Source organism: Bos indicus x Bos taurus, chromosome 17, assembly GCF_003369695.1.
Source record: "Bos indicus x Bos taurus breed Angus x Brahman F1 hybrid chromosome 17, Bos_hybrid_MaternalHap_v2.0, whole genome shotgun sequence".
Lineage (NCBI taxonomy): Eukaryota > Metazoa > Chordata > Mammalia > Artiodactyla > Bovidae > Bos > Bos indicus x Bos taurus.
Window position 1 is genome coordinate 2,224,381 of NC_040092.1, and position 24,145 is coordinate 2,248,525.

The 24,145-nt window shown below is 52.9% G+C and overlaps 1 protein-coding gene and 1 gene segment (V, D, J or C); both read right to left on the bottom strand.

Annotated features, from left to right (window-relative positions):
• The window catches only part of LOC113907274 (immunoglobulin lambda-1 light chain-like), a 320,444-nt gene that overhangs the window by 258,779 nt on the left and 37,520 nt on the right, over positions 1-24,145 (bottom strand). The window contains exons 1-2 of one of the 2 annotated variants that reach the window (XM_027566216.1): positions 8,100-8,186; positions 7,687-7,990 (exon numbers count right to left, since the gene is read on the bottom strand). The exons of the other annotated variant lie outside the window; for it this stretch is intronic. Coding sequence (XP_027422017.1) covers positions 7,687-7,990; positions 8,100-8,154 — 359 coding nt within the window. The 5' untranslated portion in view covers positions 8,155-8,186. Of the gene's footprint in view, positions 1-7,686; positions 7,991-8,099; positions 8,187-24,145 lie in introns of those variants that run through there. 2 annotated transcript variants of the gene reach the window in all.
• LOC113907276 lies at positions 19,768-23,717 on the bottom strand. The segment is given in 2 exon segments: positions 19,768-20,204; positions 20,314-20,413. Coding segments are annotated over 2 exon segments (477 nt in total).

Genomic DNA, 24,145 nt, shown 5'->3' on the forward strand with positions numbered 1-24,145 from the left:
CCAGAGTGAGAGAGAGAGCGACATGGGGAGACCAGTATTTCGAGAAACTGATCCCAATTCTTTATTTTCCATGGTCTACTTTTATACACTGAGATGTTATGCAAAAGTCACGTGGGGTCAGCAGTCCTGACTTTTATCAAAGTCAGGTGCTTCATACAAATGTATACAGAGGTCTTAGGGGTGTTACATCATCTTCTGGCCAGGGGGGCCTGCTGACAATTTACGACCCTCTCCTTGTGACAGCGGTCAGTCAATCAGGACACTTATTTCTCCAGGGCTGATTATTCTCAAAACAGACGCCACCCAAGTAAAGTTACATTCCTACAGGGTGAGGGTGTAGTGGGTTTTAGCTAAGGAAAGAATTTACTTAGCCTAAGGTCTAACGTGATTAATATCAAAGGTTAATACTTATTTCTTCTATATATTCATTAATGTGTGTAAGGGCAGGGGATGTGGAGACTTAGCAACAAACATTGGCTCAACAAATGAAAAACCCTTCACCAATACAATTTCTAATCAGCCCGTTATACTTATACTAATAGTTTTCTAACTTCTCTAAAGAACCCGTTTTTAGAGGGTTTAAAGCATCTTGTGCCTCTCATGGTTGGGAGGCTGTGAGCAATCACATGTGGCCGGACGAGCCTGTCAGGCAGGCTAGAGAACCTTCAGAGGAGTTTGTAGGTTAAAACACTCTTATCACGCCCAGGAATTATTATAAACTGGAGCTCTAAGTTAACTCCTTCTCTAAAAGAGGTGGTGGGGGACAGCCCCCCGTAAAGTCAGAGGTGTAGGTGAGCACAAAGTAGTAAAGTAGGCAGGCTCTGGTTATGGGGGTAGATGCTCGAGGAGTTCCAGGGGGACTCCTGAGGCTCGATCCCGCCTTTGCGTATGTCGAGCCTCCTTCCTCATGACCTTTGTCACGGGCGGAGTACCTCACTCTGGCCCCCAACACCCATGGGCCAGAAGATGACCACACCAAGGGTGACCTAGGACATGTGACCATCTGCAGAACCGGAATGGCTCCAGGCTGCATCCACTACTTGTGGGGGAAGGAAAGCCATGGAACACGTCTTTTTTTTTTTTTTTTTCCATTTTAAGAAAAAAGTCATCAGTGTATCAAGACCTAAGTATGCGATATTGTAAAAGCACCAACTATTCTCATAGTGATATCTGGTGACAATAATTTGTGGAAACTCCAAAAATCAGAAGCAAAGTGAATTTAATCTCCATAACAATAATTCAACATCATGTGCAAGTGCTAGACAAAGATACTGAACAGGAAGAATCAGTGGTGGGTCTTAGCAGTGAGGGCCATGGAGAGGCAGTACTTCCAAAGGACCCAAATGTAAGGTGCAGCTCAGATGCCCCCGTGTTGGTGCAGCAGTAACCGAAGAAACCTCCCCTGTGAAGAAAACGCACAGGCGTTCATGTTGAGGGCCCATGAGAGGGGTCAGAGCTCTAGAAACTCCTGGGAATGGGCAGATGCCCAGATGGAGATTAAAGGCTCCCGAGTCAGAGTTCAGGTCTGAGATGACCTCAGCCAGACCCCAACCTCAGCCCCCGAGCTTCAGGGCAAAGAGACACTGTGTCCCTAGTGACGGGGACATGAACTTCCTGTTTCCTTTGAGAACTTCTCCTGGGAATGAGCTGCTGGAGGGACTTTAAGGACGGAGGGGACAGGAGGAGGCTCCATGCCCAGGCAGAGCCCCCAGATGACCTGGAGTCAGGGTGATAGCAGCAGCAGGTCCAGCAAGACGCCGAGCAGGAAGCCATTGGGCGGCCCCATCTCCCCAGAGAGGAGTCCATACCACAACTGGTCTAGTTCCGCAAGCCTGGAGCTCTGAGTGAGCCTGAAAGGCTGTCACGGGAAGGCGGGAGCAGCAGGCTGAGCATCAGGTCAGCCCAGTGATGGCCAAGGAGCCCGAACTCCAGATTTGAGACCTGGAAAACGAGCAGAGACCCCAAGATCTGAGATGGAGCAGGGATCCCCAAGGGCCCACTACTAGCATCAGAGAGAACGAGAGCTGTTGGGACCAGGACACACGCTGGATGCTCGATGAGTCCAGAGTCAGACAGACTCTACTGTCTTTCTCTGGTTCTGACCTGACCCATCATGGACTCGGACCCCAGGGCATCTGCCCTTGGCACTGGGGATTTCTGCTAAAGTTGAGAAAATCAGACAATGTGTTGCTGCCAAGGAAAGCTGGAGAAAGGGTGAATTAAGACAGATGTGAACAGATTTTTCTGGACCAAGTTCCCTGGTGTGATTCTGGACCCAGTCTTAGGCCAAACAGACAAATGAAGTGGCTGCCTTTGCAGAGGATGTTTCTGCCCCCAGAGCCCTGACTCTGAGAGGACAGCAGGTTTTTGTCTCACTTCCCCCCTGGCCTGGAGCACTGTGGCACCACTGATACTGCTGTCGTAAGATACACAGTAATAATCAGCCTCGTCCTCAGCCTGGTGCGAGCTGATGGTCAGGGTGGCTGTGTTCCCAGACCTGGAGACGGAGAATCAGTCGGGGACCCCCGAGAGTCGACTGGTAGCACGGTAGATGAGGGTTCTGGGGGCCGATCCTGGGATCATTTGGTACCAGCCAACATAATTGCCAGTTCCAACGTTGCTGCTGCTTCCAGAGCAGGTGATGGAGACCCTCTGGCCCAGGGACCCAGACATGGAGGGCAGTTGAGTCAGCACAGCTTGGGCCCAGGATCTTGGAAGGGGGAGAGACAGAGATGGTGACTCAGGAGTCCAGACATGAGAGCAGGGAGCAGGGCCTGTGTGTCTTCCCAGGGCCCTTCCCCTGTCCCCCCATCCAGTCACCTGTCAGAGAGCGACCAGCGTGAGGAGCAGAGGGGACCAGACCATGGTGGACATGTCAGGGCGTCCTGCCTTCTGTGGCCCCACAACTGAGCAGAGCATCCCCACACCACTCCTTCCCCTCTTCATACCCTGAGAGGGGGCAGGGCCTTTCATGCAAATGACTGTCCTCCCCTCCAACCCCCACAATGCTCTGATCACCTCTGGGACCTGGGTCAGCTTCCTGTGCCTGAGGGAGACCAGTGTGTGATCTGGGGCAGGGATGCCTGGGACTTGGGGGTGGGATGTCACAGCTGGGAACCCTGAGCAGCAAGCATCAGGAAGTACCAGAGGGCTGCTCTCTGCTCTCACCCCTCCAGACACTCAGGAAAGGCCTTGGAATGCCCCCTGGTGTCCTGGCCAAACACATATCCTGACCTGGTGATCAGAGCTCTTAACAGCCAACTTTCCCAAAACTGGTTTTGTAATTATACCTTCAGGATGTGTTTGCTTGGAAAACAACAGCCAACTGTAGCTTACCCTGTAGTGCATGTGAGTGTTACACAGTGGATGTGTGATTTTGAGATTTTCAATGAACCAAAATGTGATCATGGAGTAGTAAAAATCTAAGGTCCTCACTTAAAATAGATGCCTAAATTTAACTGAAGAAAATGTTGTTGTTAAGTCACTAAGCTGTGTCCAACTGTGGCTCTGGTTTAATTCTGCATTCCCATGGTAGTATTTCTAAAACATAATTTTCCTTGTAGCCTCTGTTCTTTAAGTAAGATAATTTTAAAGACTTTCTGACATGTATGGCATCTCCACTGGGGGATTTTATGTCGTAGCAGGACGTTCTCTCTGTGAAACAGGGCAGGCTGAGTTATCAGAGCCATCGCTCGGTCTCAGATCTGAGATGAGACACAGGACAAGACAAGGCAGATCAGCTGTTCTCAGGAGCCTCAGACGGGACCATAGACATGGTCAGACAGAGCAGCAGTCACGGCCCCGGGGGCAGAGCCCACAGGCTCTGCTTTCCCAGCCCAGGGCCCCAGCAGCTTCTCCCGGGCTCACTGTGCATAAAATCAGTCCCACAGCAGCTGAGCACAGACACTCCTCAGCCAGGAATCATTTCCCAGGTCTCAGGACAGGGTTTCTCTCCCCTCCTGATTCCTCACTCAGTGGGCACACAGGACGGAGTGTGAGGTCTCAGGGAATAAATCGGCTACTAGAGGGGTTCATGGATCCCCTGGGAAACAAGGGGAACCTGGGGAGGAACAGGGAGGGGACGAGTAGGGGTCACATCTGAGAACCAGAGACCTGAGGCTTCTTGGAAAGGAAGGGTTAGAGAGGTTCAAGGGGGGGCCGAGGAAGTGAGTGTAAATTTCAGAAAGATTTGGAAACATGTCCACGATCTTCTGACAGAGTGAGCTGGGTCATGACCATGGAGATCAACAGTGTAGGTCTGTAGAAAGAGAAGGGCCCAGAATTGGGAGGAAAGTCATGAATGAGGGGAGCGGGAGGGGTGCATGGAGTGGGCTCTGGGGGCTCCTCCCCTCCTCTGTTTCTGGGAAGAGGGTGGGGACTGATGACCACCTGACACCTTCACCCTCCAATTCCAGGTGCTCGGCCCCGTGTGCAGCTTCTCTCCCAGGAGGAGGCCTGGGGGCCGCGGGTCTGAGTCTGTCCTTTGAGAGGAAGCACCTGCTGTCACGTCCAACTCAGTCTGCTGAGCCCGGGAGCAGGGCAAGCTCAGGGGACCATGTTGGTCTGTTGCTATTGCTGCTGCTGCCAGGTTGCTTCAGTCATGTCCGACTCTGTATGACCCAAAGACGGCAGCCCCCAGGCTCCTCCATCCCTGGGACTCTCCAGGCAAGAACGATGGAGTGGGTTGCCATTTCCTTCTCCAGTGCATGCACGCATGCATGCTAAGTCACTTCAGTCGTGCCCGACTCTGTGTGACCCCATGGACAGGCTCCTCTGTCTACGCGATTCTCTAGGCAAGAATACTGGGGTGGGTTGCCATTTCCTTGTCCTAAGTCTTCCTCTCTTGCCCCAGTAATCCAGCCTTTCCACACCTGAGCCCGTCTTTAGAATACTCTCTGTCTTCTCAGGGAGCCCTGAGTCCGTCTGTGCGGTGCTGTCCGTCCTCCAGCCCTGAGCCGAGCAGGAAATCCCAGAGCCTGTGTCTGCTGTGAAGGGTGAGGGGTGGCCCTTGAAGCACTCTTTTAAGCTGTCTCTAGTCCCAGCGCTGGGGAGACCAGGATGGGAGGTGGGGAGTGGCATGCGGAGCCGCACGGGCAGGCTTAGGGTGACAGCGTCCTGTGCTGTAAACAGCCATGACCACGTGGAGTACCTTCAATAGAACTGCGGGTTTCACGGGTAAAGGTCACCATCTCGTCATGCAATTATGACAGCTGGCAAGTTCATTTCCAACAAAGTTGGGACACATGTTTCATCATCAGAAATAGAAAAACATGGTGTGTGGACAGGTAGGTGTGGTGAGCATCATGGACCTTGGAAAACTCCCTTCCCTGTGGTTCTGGGTGGAGCCGATGGACCCGGGACGGAGGAGGGGTGTGGGGGCAACGAGGAGGAGAAGGAGCTCAGACACCTCACGTTAACGTGTGTGGAAGAGATGGGAAAGTCTTGTTCATTCTTGTTTCTTTGACGTAAAAATGTAAATGCTCTTCTTATTTGTATTCATATTGGAATTGCTGCTAAAGTAGCTTTTTAATAAAATTCACATGATTTTTGTCAGAGGTGTTTGAGAACCTCAGCTCATAGAGGTGAAAAATATATATTCCTACTGAATTCTTTTCTTATTATATGAACATATTGATGACAGTTTGGCTGAACTTCTGATTTCATATATTTCACGTTACAAGTGTTAACATAAAGTATTAATAAAATGGGAAGGAACGAGTAAGGGAGCCACAAAAACTGACACAATATCACTTTCCGTTGTTCAATTCAAAATGTTGAAATTGCCAAATAACACAACAGGGAACATATTTAAATGACACAGATGGTGACAGAGGGTCCTTGCCTGCATCCTTCTTCCACTGGGAACACCCGGGCGTTCTGTGGGCAATGGGGCAGCCTCTGCAGGGGTCTCTCATCCCCTGTCCAGGTGTCCCCGGAGGTCGAGGTTCCTGAAGGAAGTTCATTTTTGTTGTGTGACCGTCCCTCTGTCCTTGGTTGGATGTCAGGTCTGGGCACTGACCCCACGACAGAGCAGCGGGAACTGAGAGGCAAGCCTGTGGCTCTGAGCTGAGAGCTGCTGTGTCCCCTGGGAGCCCAGGTTCAGGACGTCACCCTCCAGTGAGGACCCTGCTGCCCACGTGGGCAAGAGCCAACACAGGAGGTGCCAGCCTGCCTGGCCAGGACCCTGATCTCTCCGGACCAGGCCCACAGCGCCCCCTGCTGGACTCAGACCTCCTCCTCCCCCACTTCACACCACAGCCTCCTGGAAGGGCTTTCTCACACTTGCAGCTGGGTCTTCCTGATGTCACCGCCCAGGGCAGTAGAATGAGTCGCCTTCATCTAGTTTGGGCTTGGTCATTGATTTTTCCAGTACCTAATGAGAGATCCAACCAGTCCATCCTAAAGGAGACCAGTCCTGGGTGTGCATTGGAATGAATGATGCTGAAGCTGAAACTCCAATACTTTGGCCACCTCAGGCGAAGCATTGATTCATTGGAAAAGACCCTGATGCTGGGAGGGATTGGGGGCAGGAAGAGAAGGGGACGACAGAGGATGAGATGGCTGGATGGCATCACCTACTAGATGCACATGTGTTTGGGTGGACTCTGGGAGTTGGTGATGGACAGGGAGGCCTGGCGTGATGGGATCATGGGGTCGCAAAGAGTCGGACATGACTAAGTGACTGAACTGAACTGAACTGAACTGAACTGAATGAGCTCAGACCCCTGAATGGTATGCTGATACACTTAAGAATTTCAGGATTCCCTGATGTCTGAGTTTGCTCCGCCGAGCTCGTGGGTTCACTGCCATAACACAACCACCCGAACCTGAATTTCCAGGGTTCAAAAACCCAGCATTCCCGGGGGGTTGTGCCTGGTCATGATTCTGTCTGAGTTTCCTTCCCAGGTTGATAGGTAGTCAAGGTTGAATTTGCAAGGCCTCCCGGAGCCTTCCCAGCTGACTACATGGCTCTGTTCTTATTTCTCTCTTTGCAAAGAGAATAGGGAGGCTCTCAGGTACAACAAATCTCTTCTTGGTCACTTCCAGGGGTTCTCATTTACCCTTCATCATGGTTCTCATAGTACTTCTTTTTGACTCAGATATTTAAAGATGTTTTTAGTCTAATTTTATAATCTTTCTATAATAAATGTTTGATATAAAAGATTATGCTTATAAATGGGAATCTCATCCTTGTCTGGGCTCCTGTTTCATCTCTGGTTGAGAAACCCTTATGACCGTTACCTGATCTTCATTGGACATGGTGAGAGGCGGTCACAGGAAAGGCAGGAGCAGCAGCCTGGGCCTCAGCTCAGCCCAGGGCCGGCCAAGGAGCTAAACGTCCTGAATCAGACCCAGCTGGACACTGTCTCTCTGGTTCTGACATGACCGTCATGGACTCTGTCCACCAGGACCTGCCTCTGGCATTCAGGTCCTTCTGCTCAACTTCAGATATTCATATAAAATACGGTTGCCGAAAGCAAAGCCTTGGTGAGGGGTCAGAATGAAGAAGAACTGAAAGGGTTTCCCAGACCAATTTCCTGGTGTGGGGCTCAGACCCCCGTTTTAAATCAAACAAGCAACAGAAGTGTCTGCATTGGCAGAAGATGCTTCAGCCCAGGGAGGCCCGTGACTTGAGGGAGGGCAGGTTTTTGTCTCACTTCCCCCCTGGCCTGGAGCACTGTGGCATTACTGCTACTATCCTCAGCAGATGCACAGAAATAATCTGCCTCGTCCTCAGCCTGGAGCGAGCTGATGGTCAGGGTGGCTGTGTTGCCAGACCTGGAGCCGGAGAATCGGTCGGGGACCCCCGAGGCTCGACTGGTGTCACCATAGATGAGGGTTCTGGGGGCCGATCCTGGGGTCATTTGGTACCAGCTCACATATCCATTTCCAACATTGCTGCTGCTTCCAGAGCAGGTGATGGAGACACTCTGGCCCAGGGACCCGGACACGGATGATGGCTGAGTCAGCACAGCCTGGGCCCAGGATGCTGGAAGGGCGAGAGACAGAGATGGTGACTCGGGGGTCAAGACATGAGAGCAGGGAGCAGGGCCCTTGTGTCTTCCCCGCGCCCTTCCCCTGTCCCCCCATCCAGTCACCTGTGCAGAGAGCAACCAGCGTGAGGAACAGAGGGGACCAGGCCATGGTGGACATGTCAGGGCGTCCTGCCGTCTGTGGCCCCACAGCAGAACAGAGCGTCCCCACACCGCTCCTTCCCCTCTTCATACCCTGAGAGGGGGCGGGGCCTTTCATGCAAATGACCGTCCTCCCGTCCAACCCCCACAATGCTCTGATCACCTCTGGGACCTGGGTCAGCTTCCTGTGCCTGAGGGAGACCAGTGTGTGATCTGGGGAAGGGATGCGTGGGGCTTGGGGGTGGCATGTCACAGCTGGGACCCTGAGCAGAAAGCATCAGGAAGTACCAGGGGGCTGGTCTCTGCTCTCACCCCTCCAGACACTCAGGAAAGGCCTTGGAACGCCCCCTGGTGTCCTGGCCAAACATACATCCTGACCTGGTGATAGAGCTCTTAGAGTCAACATTCCCAAAACTGGTCTTGAAATTATAGCTTCAGGATGTGTTTGGTTGGAAAACAGCAGCCAACTGTAGCTTACCCTGTAGTGCATGTGAGTGTTACACAGTGGATGTGTGATTTTGAGATTTTCAATGAACCAAAATGTGATCGTGGAGTAGTGAAAATCTAAGGGCCTCACTTAAAATTAGATGCCTAAATTTAACAGAAGCAAATGTTGTGGTTCAGTCCGACAAAGTTGTGTCCGTCTCTGGCTCTATTTTAATTTTTATTGCCATGGTACTATTTCTAAAACATAATTTTCCTTTTAGATTCTGTTCTTTAAATAAGATCATTTTAAAAACTCTGTGACATATATGGCATCTGTGAAACAGGGCAGGCTGAGTTATCAGAGCCATGGGTCAGTCTCAGATCTGAGATGAGGGACAGGACATGACAAGACAGATCAGTTGTTCTCAGGAATCTCAGACGTGATCATGGGGATCAAACCTGACTTAGGTTTGGTCCAGACAGAGCAGCAGTCACGGCCCCGGGGGCAGAGCCCCAGGACAGGGTCTGCTTTCCCAGCCCAGGGCCCCAGCAGCTTCTCCCGGGCTCACTGTGCATAAAGTCAGTCCCACAGCAGCTGAGCACAGACACTCCTCAGCCAGGAATCATTTCCCAGGTCTCAGGACAGGGTTTCTCTCCCCTCCTGATTCCTCACTCGATGGGCACATGGGACAGAGTGTGAACGTTCACGGGATAAATCAGCTGCTGGGTGGGCATCACTGGGTCCCCTGGGAAATGAGGGGGAACCAGGGGTGGAACAGGGAGGGGTCGAGCTGGGGTCAAACCTGAGAGCCGGAAACCTGAGGCTTCTCGGGAAGCAAGGGTTAGAGATGTTCAAGGAGGGGGATGAGGAAGTGAGTGTTTCAGAAAGATCGGGAAACTCGTTCATGACTCTCTAAGAGCATGAGCTTGGTCATCACTGTGGAGGCCAACAGTGTATGATGTAGAAAGGGCGAGGCCCAGAATTGGGAGAAAAGTCACGAATGAGGAGAGCGGGAGGGCAGGCTCTGAGCAAAGAGATGAGGAGGAGCGGGCGCAGGCTGAGGAGAGCTGGAGGGGTTCACCGGGTGGGCTCTAGGGGCTCCTTCCCTCCTCTCTTTCTGGGAAGAGGGTGGGCACTGATGACCACCTGACCCCTTCACCCTCCAACTCTGGGTGTTCGGCCCCGGGTGCAGCTTCAGTCCCAGGAGGAGGCCTGGGGGCCGCGGCTCTGAGTCTGTCCCCTGAGAGGAACCACCTGCTGTCACATCCAACTCAGTCCGCTGAGCCCGGGTGCAGGGCCAGCTCAGGGGACCATGGGGGTGCGTTGAGGGGCTGCCAGTTCTGAGCAGGTGCACAGCGCCCCCTGGTGACTCACCCGGGGAACGTTCACGGCAGTGAGAGTGGGAGCAAGGTGCCGCTCAGTTACTTGGTTCTCAATCCTGTCTGACTCCTTTGGTACCCCGTGGACTCTAGCCCACCAGGCTCATCTGTCCATGGGATTCTCCAGGCAAGAACACTGGAGAGGGTTGCCGTTTCTTGCTCCAGAGGATCTTCCCACCCCAGGGACAGAACCCACTTCTCTTATGGCCCTTGCATTGGCACCGGGTTCTTTACCTCGAGCGACACCTGGGAAGCCTTATGAGAAGAAGCAGGGGCGCTCTTTTTTCCTGTCACCAAACACTCTGTCAATAAACAAATGAATGAATTGAATAGCAATAAGTATTACACGTCTTTGATAGTGTGCAGATACTTTTTTTTTTTTTCTCCTATTGTATTTTCAGGTGATTCTGACTACTTTTTCTCTTTTTCCTACATTTATCTCCTTTTCCTTAGGACCCAAGAGTGTTTGTACTTGCTCATCAAATAGATTTGATGATTTGTCCCTAAAAACATCTGTCACCTGATTTCATCATCTCAGGTATCTCACCAGTGATGTCTATGCCTTCTCACTTCCCTTCAATATTTAGTATTCTGGTTCTTGATAGAAGTGACAATTCTACTGGATACTGGACTGTGTGGAAATTGCTTGTAGAAACTCTGGGTTCCATTTCCTTTTCCTTTAACAGAAAATGTTTCTGTGATGGAAGCTCAGGGATGTGCATTCACTGCCCAGTGACCCAGCAAGGGCGCACTGACTCCCCTGCTCCGTGCTGCTGACTCCGACCTGGGAGCCGGGGGCAACTGCTGTGAGCAGCTCCTTCATCCAAGGGTGTGTGACCACCCCTTGTGTGCCGCTGGCCTAGGGAGGGGAGTCAAGCTGAGTGGTCAGCTGTGCTGCAGTCAGGGGACACTCATTTCTGCTGGGTTCCGTGGTCTCAGGGACTCCAGGAAAGGAGGGGCAAACACCTTGCCCTGGGAGCCCCATTGCTGTGGGGGAAGCAGGTTTTTGTCTCCTTCTCTCTGGCCTGAAGCACTGTGGAAACTTTCAAGCCATCAGCCCATGAGAAACAGTAATAATCAGTATCGTTCAGCATGAACTGAGGTGGTCAGAGAGGCTGAGTTGCCAGACTTGGAGCCAGAGAATCAATCTGGGACCCCTGAGGGTCGTTTGCTATTTTCATATGTCAGGAGTCTAGGGGCCTTTCCTGGGAGCTGTTGGTACCAGCTGACATAAAGACCCCCAGGGTTGCTGCTCCTTCCAGTGAAGGAGAGGGTAACCCTCTGACCCAAAGTCCCGAACATGGAGGGCGGCTGAGTCAGCATAGCCTGGGCCCAGGATCCTGGAAGGGGGAGAGACAGACATGGTGACTCTGGGGTCCTGACAGGAGAGCAGGGAGCAGGGCCTGTGAGTCTTCCCAGGGCCCTTCACCTGTCCCCACATCCAGTCACCTGTGAAGAGAGCGACCAGGGTGAGGAGCAGAGGGGACCAGGCCATGGTGGACACAGTCAGGGTGTCCTGCCTTCTGTAGCCTCACCGCTGAGCAGAGTGTCCCCACACTCCTCCTTCCCCTCTTCATACCCTGAGAGGGGGAGGGTCCTTTCATGCAAAGGATCCCGTGCATCACACTGACCCTCCCAGGCCCTGGGCCAGGTCTCTATGCCTGACGGTGGCCAGAGAGTTGTCAGGGGTAGGGCTCTGTGGGTCTCAGGAGTGGGAGGTCACAGCTGGGAGCCCTGAGCAGAGGCCACCAGGCCTTGTCAGGGAGCTCTGTCGGGGGACCCAGCTCTGCCTCCCACCACCCAGCTTCAGAAATGGACCCCGAGCGCCCCCCACCCCTTGTCCAGGCCCAGACACACATCCTGTGACCTGGAGAGCAAAGCCCTCAAGGACAGATCCTGCCTCCTGCTCTGTGCACTGTCCCCTCTTTAGCACCAGACCAGGTGCCCCTTCTGTGTCCCCCTGAGCTCAGGGCCATCATGGGCTCCCCTCAAATCCTCAGGATGAATCTGTCCAGGGCTTCCATGACTGCTTAGGGGTCAGGACCGAGGGGCATCTGAGACACAAATTCCTCTCAGATCAGGATCAGGTCAGGGCAGTGCCGGCCCCGGAGCGGGAAGGTGGGTCTCCTTCTGTGCAGGACAGCAGGGTCCCTCCTCTGTGGGCCTCCTCCCTGGTGGGCAGAGCCCTCCTTCCTCTGTGCGTCCCCTCAGCCCTGAGGAAGAGGGGGCAGTTCTCTGAGGAGGGGGTGAAGGTGTGGAGAGAGGCCTGAGGTGGGACTCAGCATTCCTAAATGCCTGGATCTTTACTGTGTGTTTGAACAAAAGAGCCTCTTGATGAAAGCGAAAGAGGAGAGTGAAAAAGTTGGATTAAAACCCAACATTTAGAAAACTAAGGTCATGGCATCTGGTCCCATCACTTCACGGCAAATAGATGGGGAAACAGTGGAAACTGACAGACTTCACTTTTGGGCTCCAAATCACTGCAGATGGGGACTGCAGCCATGAAATTAAAAGACGCTTGCTCCTTGGAAGAAAAGCTATGACCAACCTAGACAGCATATTAAAAAGCAGATACATGACTTTGCCAACAAAGGTCTGTCTAGTCAAAGCTATGGTTTTTCCAGTAGTCATGGAAAAGTTGAGAGTTGGACTATAAAGACACCTGAGCACCAAAGAAACAATGCTTTTGAACTCTGGTGTTGGAGGAGACTTTTGAGAGTCCATTGTACTGCAAGGAGATCCAACCAGTCCATCCTAAAGGAAATCAGTCCTGAATATTCATTGGACGGACTGATACTGAAGCTGAAGCTCCAATACTTTGGCCACCTGATGCAAAGAACTGACTCATTTGAAAAGACCCTGATGCTGGGAAAGATTGAGGAAAGGAGGAAAAGCAGATGACAGAGGATGAGATGGTTGGATGGCATCTCCAACTCAATGGATATGAGTTTGAGTAAACTCCAGGAGTTGGTGATGGACAGGGAAGCCTGGCGTGCTACAGTCCATGGGGTCGCAAAGAGTTGGACATGACTGAGCTACTGAACTGAACAGAACTTACTGTGTGTGAAGCCTTCCACATGCTGGACCCTGTCCCATGGCCTGTCTTATGAAGTGGCCCCTCCCGGGCGTCTGTCCTGCAGGCACAGGGCACCGGCTGCAGGGAGCAGGCCTGGTGATGCTCCTGGCAGTTTTTATTGAGACTCTGAAGGGCTCTGAGCAGGGTGTGTCCCCAGGGATCCTGATACATAATAGCTGTTAGGACCAACCATCCCAAATAGCAGGTTAGAGAAGGAAGAGGTCGAAGTGATTGGTTGGAAAAGAACGGTTGACTGTAGCTTGCCCTGCACTGGTGAGGTGTTACACTCTGGGTGTGTGAGGTTTTAAACGAACCAAATGTGGTAATGGATTACAGAAAATCTACAGTCATTCCTTAAAATCTGTGCATGAATTAAACTGACGGAAAATCGACGTTCTCTCTTAATTTTTCACTTACAAGGGTACAGTTCTGGAAAACTAATTATCATCGTAAGTTCTTTTTTTATTAAAAAGTTCTTTTTAAATGACTTCATAGGTATCCTAGGAAATTTTAAATACTATCCAGTAAAAATATTTCTACAAAGATATTTGTATTCCTAACTTGTTTGGACTTTGACTGAGGCAGGGCTAGAACCAGCTCTTTCTGCCACATATTGCCTCTCCACTGGGGAGTGCTTATCTCTGAGCAGCCTGTGAAAACAGGGCAGGCTGAGGTATGGGAGCCATAGGTCAGCTCAGAGCTGACTTGAGGGAACGTGCATGACAGGTCAGGTCTGCTGACCTCGGACACTCAGAAGTGACCATAGGAAGATAGCCTGAGTTAAAGAAGGTCCTGGTAAGGCAGCAGTGACCGCCCTGGCCGGTAGGGGATGAGCTGGGGTCACACCTGAAGTCTGGAGACCTGAGGCTTCTCTGGTAGGAGGGCTAGAGAGGTTGCAAAGGAGGACAAGGCTGGTCAAGGAAGCCTGGAAACTGACCCATGACCTGATAGAGTCACGTTGGTCTGGAGGAGGAGGTCACTGGTGAAGGGTTGTAGAGAGGAGCCCAGATTGGGGAGGAAAGTCATGGATCAGAGGGGTGCTCTTAGGAAAGAGCAAGAGAGGAGCAGAAAAGGCTGCAGGGAGGGGGAGCGGTGCAAGGGGTTATTATGTATTCCTACTGAATTCTTTTCTTATTATATGAACATATTGATGACAGTTTGGCTGAACTTCTGATTTCATATATTTCATGTTACAAGTGTTAACGTAAAGTATTAATAAAACGGGAAGGAACGAGTAATGGAGCCACAAAAACTGACACAATATCAGTTTCCATAGTTCAATTCAAAATGTTGAAATTGCCAAATAACCCATCAGGGAACGTTTTTAAATGACACAGATGGTGACAGAGGGTCCTTGCCTGCATCCCTCTTCCACTGGGAACACCCGGGCGTTCTGTGGGCAATGGCGCAGCCTCTGCAGGGGTCTCTCATCCCCTGTCCAGGTATCCCTGGAGGCCGAGTTTCCTGAAGGAAGTTCATTCTTGTTGTATGACCGTCCCTCTGTCCTCAGTTGGATTTCAGGTCTGGGCACTGACCCAACAACAGAGCAGCGGGAACTGAGAGGCAAGCCTGTGGCTCTGAGCTGTGAGCTGCCGTGTTCCCTGGGGGCCCAGGTGCAGGACATCACACTCCAGTGAGGCCCCTGCTGCCCACGTGGGCGAGAGCCAAGGGAGGAGGTGCCAGCCTGCCTGGTCAGGACCCTGGGCTCTTAGAACCAGGCCCACAGCGCCCCCTGCTGGACTCAGACCTCCGCCTCCCCCACTTCACACCATGGCCTCCTGGAAGGGCTTTTCTCACACTTGGGTCTTCCTGATGTCACAGCCCAAGGCAGTAGAATGAGTCGCCTTCGTCTAGTTTGGGCCTGGTCATTGATTTTTCCAGGTACCTAATGAGAGATCCAACCAGTCCATCCTAAAGGAGACCAGTCCTGGGTGTTCACTGGAAGGACTAATGTTGAAGCTGAAACTCCAATACTTTGGCCACGTCATGTGAAGAGTTGACTCATTGGAAAAGACCCTGATGCTGGGAGGGATTGGGGGAGGAGGAGAAGGGGACGACAGAGGATGAGATGGCTGGATGGCATCACAGACTCAATGCATGAGTTTGCGTGAACTCCGGGAGTTGGTGATGGACAGGGAGCCCTGGCGTGATGCGATTCATGGGGTCACAAAGAGTCGGACACGACTGAGCGACTGAACTGAACTGAACTGAATGACCTCAGACCCCTCAATGGTATGCTAATACACTAACGAATTTCAGGATTCCCTGATGTCTGAGTTTGCTCAGCCTAGCTCGTGGGTTCACTGCCAGGACACAATCACCCGACCTGAGTTTCCAGGGTTCAAACTCCCAGTGTGCCTGTGGGTGGTACCTGGTCAGGATTCTGTCTGAGCTTCCTTCCCAGGTTGATAAGGAGTCAAGGTTGAATTTGCAGGGCCTCCCGGGACCTTCCCAGCCCAGACTGCATGGCTCTGCTCTTATTTCTCTCTATGCAAAGAGAATAGAAGTCTCTCAGGAACAACAAAGCCCTTCTTGGTCACTTCCAGGGGTTCTCATTTACCCTTGATCATGGTCCTCACAGTACGTCTTTTTGACTCAGATATTTAAAGATGTTTTTAGTCTAATTTTATAATCTTTCAATATTAAACGTTTGATATAAAAAATTATGCCTATAAATGGGAATCTCATCCTTGTCTGGGCTGAGAAACCCATCCCAGACAAGGGTTTCATCTCTGGTGAGAAACCATTATGACCATTACCTGATCTTCATTGGACATGGTGAAGTCTAACGTTCTAACCTTCAATTGTTAGAATCCATAGATTTAATGGAGGTGGGATTATAAGGTCTGTGTCCAAAATAGTGACATTTATCCAATATCATCTCAAACAAGGTAGCAGGGAGGGAAAAGAGGGAGAGATCATGAGGCAAAAGAGGAGGAAATGAGCAAGTGAGGAGTCTGAGAGCCACATCCCAGTGGGGAGGGTCTCCCAGTACCTGGAGAGGAGGGCTCTTCAGGCAGCAATCCCCGTGGAAAGGGAGGCACCCAGCTTCCCTAAGGGTCAGGGTTCAGGGCAGAGCACAAAGGCTGGAGCAGGAGAGGGACATGCGGGGTGTAGGAGAGGCCCCCTGGGGCTCCAGGGCACAGCTGCTGGGCTTCTGCTTCCTCGACATCCTGCTCAGTACCTGTGAGGGACCCTGTGTGTCTGGGCACATGGGCATTCTGCTTGTATTTGGAGACCAGAAAGAAAAAGAGACAGTTTCGTGGACCCCATAATGATGGACCAGGATGAGAGGTGAGACGGCCCGGATTTAATAGTACAAGTGACAGCAGAGACCTGAACCAGCACTGGTGACGTCACAGGCAGGGTCAGGGCAGTGATGGGTCGACACGGGAGTACAGGTCAAGCTTTCTTCACACATCCCCATCACACGGGAATTCCCTGTGGCTGTGGTTAGTGATGAGCTGTGTGACACTGATGACCAGCCTCCTCATCAGGCTGGGGTCCAGAGTGATCAAGGAGTGTGGACTTGATCCTGGGCCTGTGGACCCACAAGGAGCCAGAGAACAGGGCTGAACCCCTGACTGTCCCTCACCTCTGTCCTGAATCACAAAGGCAGGGACTTTGCCTGGAATCTCTTGTCATCATTGCCATGGTGATCCCTGCTTCCCTGCTGACCCTTCTACAGGACATGGAGCCCTTGGATCTGGACTCATCTCAGGAGTCACAGGCAGAGGGACACGGGCACATCCTGGGGAGCCCCTGCTCCTGACAGTCCAGAGACCACCCCAACCCGGAAGTAGGAATTGCTCCAATGGGGTGGAGATGAGAGAAGGGGAGGGCAGGACACAGCCTGCACCTGTGGGTCAGGAGAACCACTCCCGGGCTTCCCTGCCTCCTGCGATGTACCACCGGTGCCCCTCACTCCTCACGCTCTCTGCTCCGCCCCTTCAGGAGCAGGGTTCACACCCTGGGGGACGATCTGCCTGCTGGGATGGTCCACGGCCTCTGCTGAAGGCGCATCTGGGAAAGACTCCTGCTCCTCATCTCCAGTGAGGGAGCTCAGCTCCACGGCTCCCTTGATCACACGGATGACCAGGGTGCACTTCAGTGGTATCAGAAATTGTTTACATTTTCTGAGACTTCAGCAAAATTGACTGTACAACTGAGAGTAGACATACTATGAACCAGAACATACCTCAGGAATGAATTGATTCTGGGGTATTATTTAACATTTGACGGTTGTCTAAGAATAAGCCCCTGACAGGCTGAGCCTCTCGTCCCAGTTTCCCATCTACCTGTGTCGCTGTGAGAAGCCCTGTTGCACCAGCCTGCACGGTCAGAGTCAGCTTCATGCTCAGGCTGCAGCCCAGAGATGAGCAGGAGGCCCGCGTTGGCCGAGGCATCTTTGGATCCAGAAAACCTGCAGGGACCCTGGAGCCTGGTCCTTACTGGAGTCTGAGTGGTACGACTGGAGGACCGAGGAGGGCTCCCTGGCTTCTGCTGGTTCCAGTAACAGCAGAGCAGCCGACACTGATGTCACTGCTCAGGGTACAGGGAGCCATAGAGTCAGCTGTGGTCTGTGAGGGAACAGGGGTCTCCACACACACAGGCCCTGAAACCATTGCCAGTCACAGCAGTCCAGGGCCTCAGGGCTGCAGTGTGGTCACTCACAGCAGCACCAGGTCTAGGGGCTAAGCTAGGTCTCCCCTGAGAAACCATTAATAAACAGGGGTGGCCTCAACCTACTTGCAACCTTTCAGAAGAAATCTAGCAATGCTGCTGCTGCTGCTAAGTCGCTTCAGTCGTGTCCCACTCTGTGCGACCCCATAGACGGAAGCCCACCAGGCTCCCCTGGCCCTGGGATTCTCCAGGCAAGAACACTGGAGTGGGTTGCCATTTCCTTCTCCAACGCATGAAAGTGAAAAGTGAAAGGGAAGTCCTCAGTCGTGTCTGACTCTTAGCGACCCCATGGACTACAACCTACCAGGCTCCTCCATCCATGGGACTTTCCAGGCAAGAGTACTGGAGTGGGGTGCCATTGCCTTTTCCAAAGTTAACAATACAGCCATTAATTTAAGATTCTCCAGAGATACCAAATGAAAATATTAGAAAACCACGTGAGAATTGATCAGAACTTAAAATGATCACGTGTCTGTACAAGTCAGTGGGAACGTTGTGGAGTATTCTAGATTCACTTTCCCCTTACGCTCTTACATGGAGCAGAAGAACAGGAAGAGCAGGGGAGGGGCTTCCGGGGGAAATTTGTGCTGTAAGTTGTGAAGTGTGGCCACAACATTCTTATTCTCACCATGTGAAACGAAATATGACTTTATGTCCATTTCTGAGCTGCTGCTACAGTGTCCGCCTCCCACAATGTGCAGTAATTGTGTTCCTTGCTCAGTATCTGTGTGTGAGGCCCGATTCCACCAGCCAAAGGTCCGAACTGCTTGATTTGGAGCCTATTAAGCAAGGTTCCTCTGACACAGAGGAAAATATGTCATTTTTTGTGTATGAAAATTGAAGATAAGGCAAATTTAAGGCTTAAGGGAAAAGGGAGAATTAGAAGGAATAATCCCACTTATCCCAAAATACATCACTGTTAACTGTGGCCCCACAGCCCAGGCAGCCAATGTGCAGACCCCGCACATGTGTGTGAAAGGGCAGTGACAGGGAGCAGGACACAGGCGTGTGACCTGTGCTCCGTGACCCCACTTTCGGGTGAGGCCGGGAGCTCAGGGTTGGGGTCACTTCCCCCTGGGTGAGGCCTCCTGTGAGCAGCAGGGCTGAGTCCCAGCTGAGCAGGAACAATCAGCCTTGTCCTCGGGCTGGGCCCCACCTGACTCGGAGCCCTCCAGCCTCGCTGAGACCCTGCGGGCGGGTTGTGACTCCTGTGTCAGGAGCTTGGGACTCAGCACGACTGAGATGGCAGCCAAGTTGCCCCCTTAGTGCCAACAGCGCTGCTGTTCCCAGGCAGGTGAGTGTGGCTGAGCGTCCATGGAGTCACCGACCCTGGCTGAGTCCCCCCTGCCTGAGCCCCGGACACCACGAGGGGTCAGAGCAGGTTGAGAGCAGGACCTGCTCCCTGTGCAGGAGAGGGCCCATGGCGTGGGGGTCTGCCAGGGCTGAGAGACGTTGATGGACCCCCAATTCGGACACTGAGATAGAGACTAACAGACCCTGTGTCCCCAGTGATGGGAGACAGATTTTCTGTGTCCTTTGAGACCCTCTCCTGGGAATGGGTTGCTGTGGGGGTGGGGTGGGGGCGGATTTGAGGACAGAGGGCAGAGAGGAGCCTCCATGCAAGGCAGACCCCTCGATGACCTGGATCCAGTGTGGGGCAGCAGCAGCAGAAGGTCCAGCAGAGCCTGAGCAGGAAACCCCTGGGCTGCCCCACTCCCACAGTTTGACAGGAATCCTGGTCTGGTCCCCCGCAGGCCTGGAGCCCTGGGGGAGCCTGAGAGGTGGTCACAGGAAAGGCAGGAGCAGCAGCCTGGGCCTCACCTCAGCCCAAGAACAGCCGAGGACCTGAGGTGTCCTGAATCAGACGCAGCTGGACGCTGTCTCTCTGGTTCTGACCTGACTGTCATGGACTCTGTCTGCCAGGACCTGCCTCTGGCATTCAGGGCCTTCTGCTCAACTTCAGATATTCATATAAAATGTGGTTGCCAAAAGCAAAGCCTTGGTGAGGGCGCAGAATGAAGAAGAACTGAAAGGATTTCCCAGACCAATTTCCTGGTGTGGGGCTCTGACCCACGTTTTAAATCAAACAAACAACAGAAATGTCTGCATTGGCAGAAGATGCTTCAGCCCCGAGAGGCCCGTGACTTGGGGGAGAGCAGGTTTTTGTCTCACTTCCCCCCTGGCCTGGAGCACTGTGCCAGTACTGCTACTGCTGTCACCAGCTGCACAGAAATAATCTGCCTCGTCCTCAGCCTGGAGCGAGCTGATGGTCAGGGTGGCTGTGTTGCCAGACTTGGAGCCGGAGAATCGGTCGGGGACCCCCGAGGGTCGACTGCTACTACCATAGATGATGGTTCTGAGGCCCGATCCTGGGACCTGTTGGTACCAGCCCACACCATATCTACCGATGTTGCTGCTGCTTCCAGAGCAGGTGATGGAGACCCTCTGGCCCAGGGACCCGGACACGGAGGACGGCTGAGTCAGCACAGCCTGGGCCCAGGATCCTAGAAGGGAGAGAGACAGAGATGGTGAGTCTGGGGTCCAGACACGATAGCGGGGAGCACAGCATGTGTGTCTTTCCAAGACCTCTCCCCTGGCCCCGCATCCAGTCACCTGTGCACAGAGCGACCAGGGTGAGCAGCAGAGGGGACCAGGCCATGGTGGACATGGTCAGGGCGTCCTGCTGTCTGTGGCCCCACAGCTGAGCAGAGCATCCCCACAGCACTCCTTCCCCTCTTCATATGCTGAGAGGGGGTGGGGCCTTTCATGCAAATGACCGTCCTCCCCACACCACCCCCACAATGCTCTGATCACCTCTGGGACCTGGGTCAGCTTCCTGTGCCCTAAGGAGTCCAGTGGGTGATCAGAGGCGGGGTTGTGTGGGGCTTGGGGATGGGAGGTCACAGCTGGGAACCCTGAGCAGAAAGCACCAGGAAGCACCAGGGGACTCATCTCAGATCTCACAGCTGCAGACCCACAGGAATGGCTTTGGATGGCCCCCTGGTGTCCTGGCCCAGACATACATCCTGTGACCTAGTGATCAGAGCTCTTAGAGTCAACTTTCCCAAAACTGGCTTTGAAGTTACACAGTTCAGGAAGAGTTGTGTTGGAAAAAAAGATCCAGGTGTAATTTACCCTGTAGTGCATGTGAGTGTTACACAGTGGATGTGTGACTTTGAGATTTTAAATGAACCAAAATGTGATCATGGAGTAGGAAAAATCTAAGGTCATCACTTAAAATAGATGCCTAAACTTAACTGAAGAAAATGTTGTGGTTCAGTCACTAAGTTGTGTCCGACTCTGGCTCTGTTTTAATTTTGCATTGCCATGGTACTATTTCTAAAACATAATGTTCCTTGTAGATTCTGTTCTTTAAATAAGATCATTTTAAAGCCTTTCTGACAAGCATCTCCACTAAAGGATTTTCATGTCTTAGCAGGACGTTCTCTCTGTGAAACAGGGCAGGCTGAGTTATCAGAGCCATGGGTTGGTCTCAGATCTGAGATGAGACACAGGGCATAACAAGGCAGATCAGCTGTTCTCAGGAATCTCAGACGGGACCATGCACATGGTCAGACAGAGCAGCAGTCACGGCCCCAGGGGCAGAGCCCCAGGACAGGGTCTGCTTTCCCAGCCCAGGGCCCCAGCAGCTTCTCCCGGGCTCACTGTGCATAAAGTCAGTCCCACAGCAGCTGAGCACAGACACTCCTCAGCCAGGAATCATTTCCCAGGTGTCAGGACCAGGCTTTCTCTCCCCTCCTGAATCCTGACTCGATGGGCACATGGGACACAGTGTGAACGTTCACAGGATAAATCAGCTGCTGGGTGGGCATCACTGGGTCCCCTGGGAAATGAGGGGGAACCAGGGGTGGAACAGGGAGGGGTCGAGCTGGGGTCACACCTGAGAGCCGGAAACCTGAGGCTTCTCGGGAAGCAAGGGTTAGAGATGTTCAAGGAGGGGGATGAGGAAGTGAGTGTTTCAGGAAGATCTGGAAACTCGTTCATGACTCTCTAAGAGCATGAGCTTGGTCATCACTGTGGAGGCCAACAGTGTATGTTGTAGAAAGAGCGAGGCCCAGAATTGGGAGGAAAGTCACGAATGAGGAGAGCGGGAGGGCAGGCTCTGAGCAGAGATGAGGAGGAGCGGGCGCAGGCTGAGGAGAGCTGGAGGGGTTCACTGGATGGGCTCTAGGGGCTCCTCCCCTCCTCTCTTTCTGGGAAGAGGGTGGGCACTGATGACTACCTGACCCCTTCACCCTCCAACTCTGGGTGTTCGGCCCCGGGTGCAGCTTCAGTCCCAGGAGGAGGCCTGGGGGCCGCGGCTCTGAGTCTGTCCCCTGAGAGGAACCACCTGCTCTCACATCCAACTCAGTCCGCTGAGCCCGGGTGCAGGGCCAGCTCAGGGGACCGTGGGGGTGTGTTGAGGGGCTGCCAGTTCTGAGCAGGTGCACAGCGCCCCCTGGTGACGCACCCGGGGAACGTTCACGGCGGTGAGAGTGGGAGCAAGGTGCCGCTCAGTTACTTGGTTCTCAATCCTGTCTGACTCTTGCGACCCCGTGGACTGTAGCCCACCAGGCTCGTCTGTCCCTGGGATTCTCCAGGCAAGAACACTGGAGAGGGTTGCCGTTTCTTGCTCCAAGGATCTTCCCACCCCAGGGACAGAACCCACTTCTCTTATGGCCCTTGCATTGGCACCGGGTTCTTTACCTCGAGCGACACTTGGGAAGCCTTATGAGAGGAAGCAGGGGCGCTCTTTTTTCCTGTCACCAAACACTCTGTCAATAAACAAATGAATGAATCGAATAGCAATAAGTATTACACGTCTTTGATAGTGTACAGATACTTCTTTTTTTATTTCTCCTATTGTATTTTCAGGTGATTCTGACTACTTTTTCTCCTTTTCCTACATTTATCTCCTTTTCCTTAGGACCCAAGAGTGTTTGTTCTTGCTCATCAAATAGATTTGATGATTTGTCCCTAAAAACATCTGTCACCTGATTTCATCATCTCAGCATCTCACCAGTGATGTCTATGCCTTCTCACTTCCCTTCAATATTTAGTATTCTGGTTCTTGATAGAAGTGACAATTATACTGGATACTAGATTCTGTGGAAATTGCTTGTAGAAACTCTGGGTTCCATTTCCTTTTCCTTTAACAGAAAATACTTCTGTGACGGAAGCTCAGGGATGTGCATTCGCTGCCCAGTGACCCAGCAAGGGCTCACTGACTCCCCTGCTCCGTGCTGCCGACTCCGACCTGGGAGCCGGGGGCAATTGCTGTGAGCAGCTCCTTCATCCAGGGGCGTGTGACCACCCCTTGTGTGCCGCTGGCCTAGGGAGGGGAGTCGAGCTGAGGGGGCAACTGTGCTGCAGTCAGGGCACACTCAGTCTGCTGGGTTCCATGGTCTCAGGGACTCCAGGAAGGGAGGGGCAAACACCTTGCCCTGGGAGCCCCATGGCTGTGGGGGAAGCATGTTTTTGTCTCCTTCTCTCTGGCCTGAAGCACTGTGCAAACTTTCAAGCCGTCAGCCCATGAGAAACAGTAATAATCAGTATCGTTCAGCATGAACTGAGGTGGTCAGAGAGGCTGAGTTGCCAGGCTTGGAGCCAGAGAGTCAATCTGGGAGTCCTGAGGGTTGTTTGCTATTTTCATATGTCAGGAGTCTAGGGGCCTTTCCTGGGAGCTGTTGGTACCAGCTCACATAAAGACCCCCAGTGTTGCTGCTCCTTCCAGTGAAGGAGAGGGTAACCCTCTGACCCAAAGTCCCGAACACGGAGGGCGGCTGAGTCAGCATAGCCTGGGCCCAGGATCCTGGAAGGGGGAGAGACAGACATGGTGACTCTGGGGTCCTGACAGGAGAGCAGGGAGCAGGGCCTGTGAGTCTTCCCAGGGCCCTTCCCCTGTCCCCACATCCAGTCACCTGTGAAGAGAGCGACCAGGGTGAGGAGCAGAGGGGACCAGGCCATGGTGGACACAGTCAGGGCGTCCTGCCTTCTGTAGCCTCACAGCTGAGCAGAGTGTCCCCACACCGCTCCTTCCCCTCTTCATACCCTGAGAGGGGGAGGGTCCTTTCATGCAAAGGATCCCGTGCATCACACACCCTCCCAGGCCCTGGGCCAGGTCTCTATGCCTGACGGTGGCCAGAGAGTTGTCAGGGGTAGGGCTCTGTGGGTCTCAGGAGTGGGAGGTCACAGCTGCGAGCCCTGAGCAGAGGCCACCAGGCCTTGTCAGGGAGCTCTGTCGGGGGGCCCAGCTCTGCCTCCCACCACCCAGCTTCAGAAATGGACCTCGAGCGCCCCCCACCCCTTGTCCAGGCCCAGACACACATCCTGTGACCTGGAGAGCAAAGCCCTCAAGGACAGATCCTGCCTCCTGCTCTGTGCACTGTCCCCTCTTTAGCACCAGGCCAGGTGCCCCTTCTGTGTCCCCCTGAGCTCAGGGCCA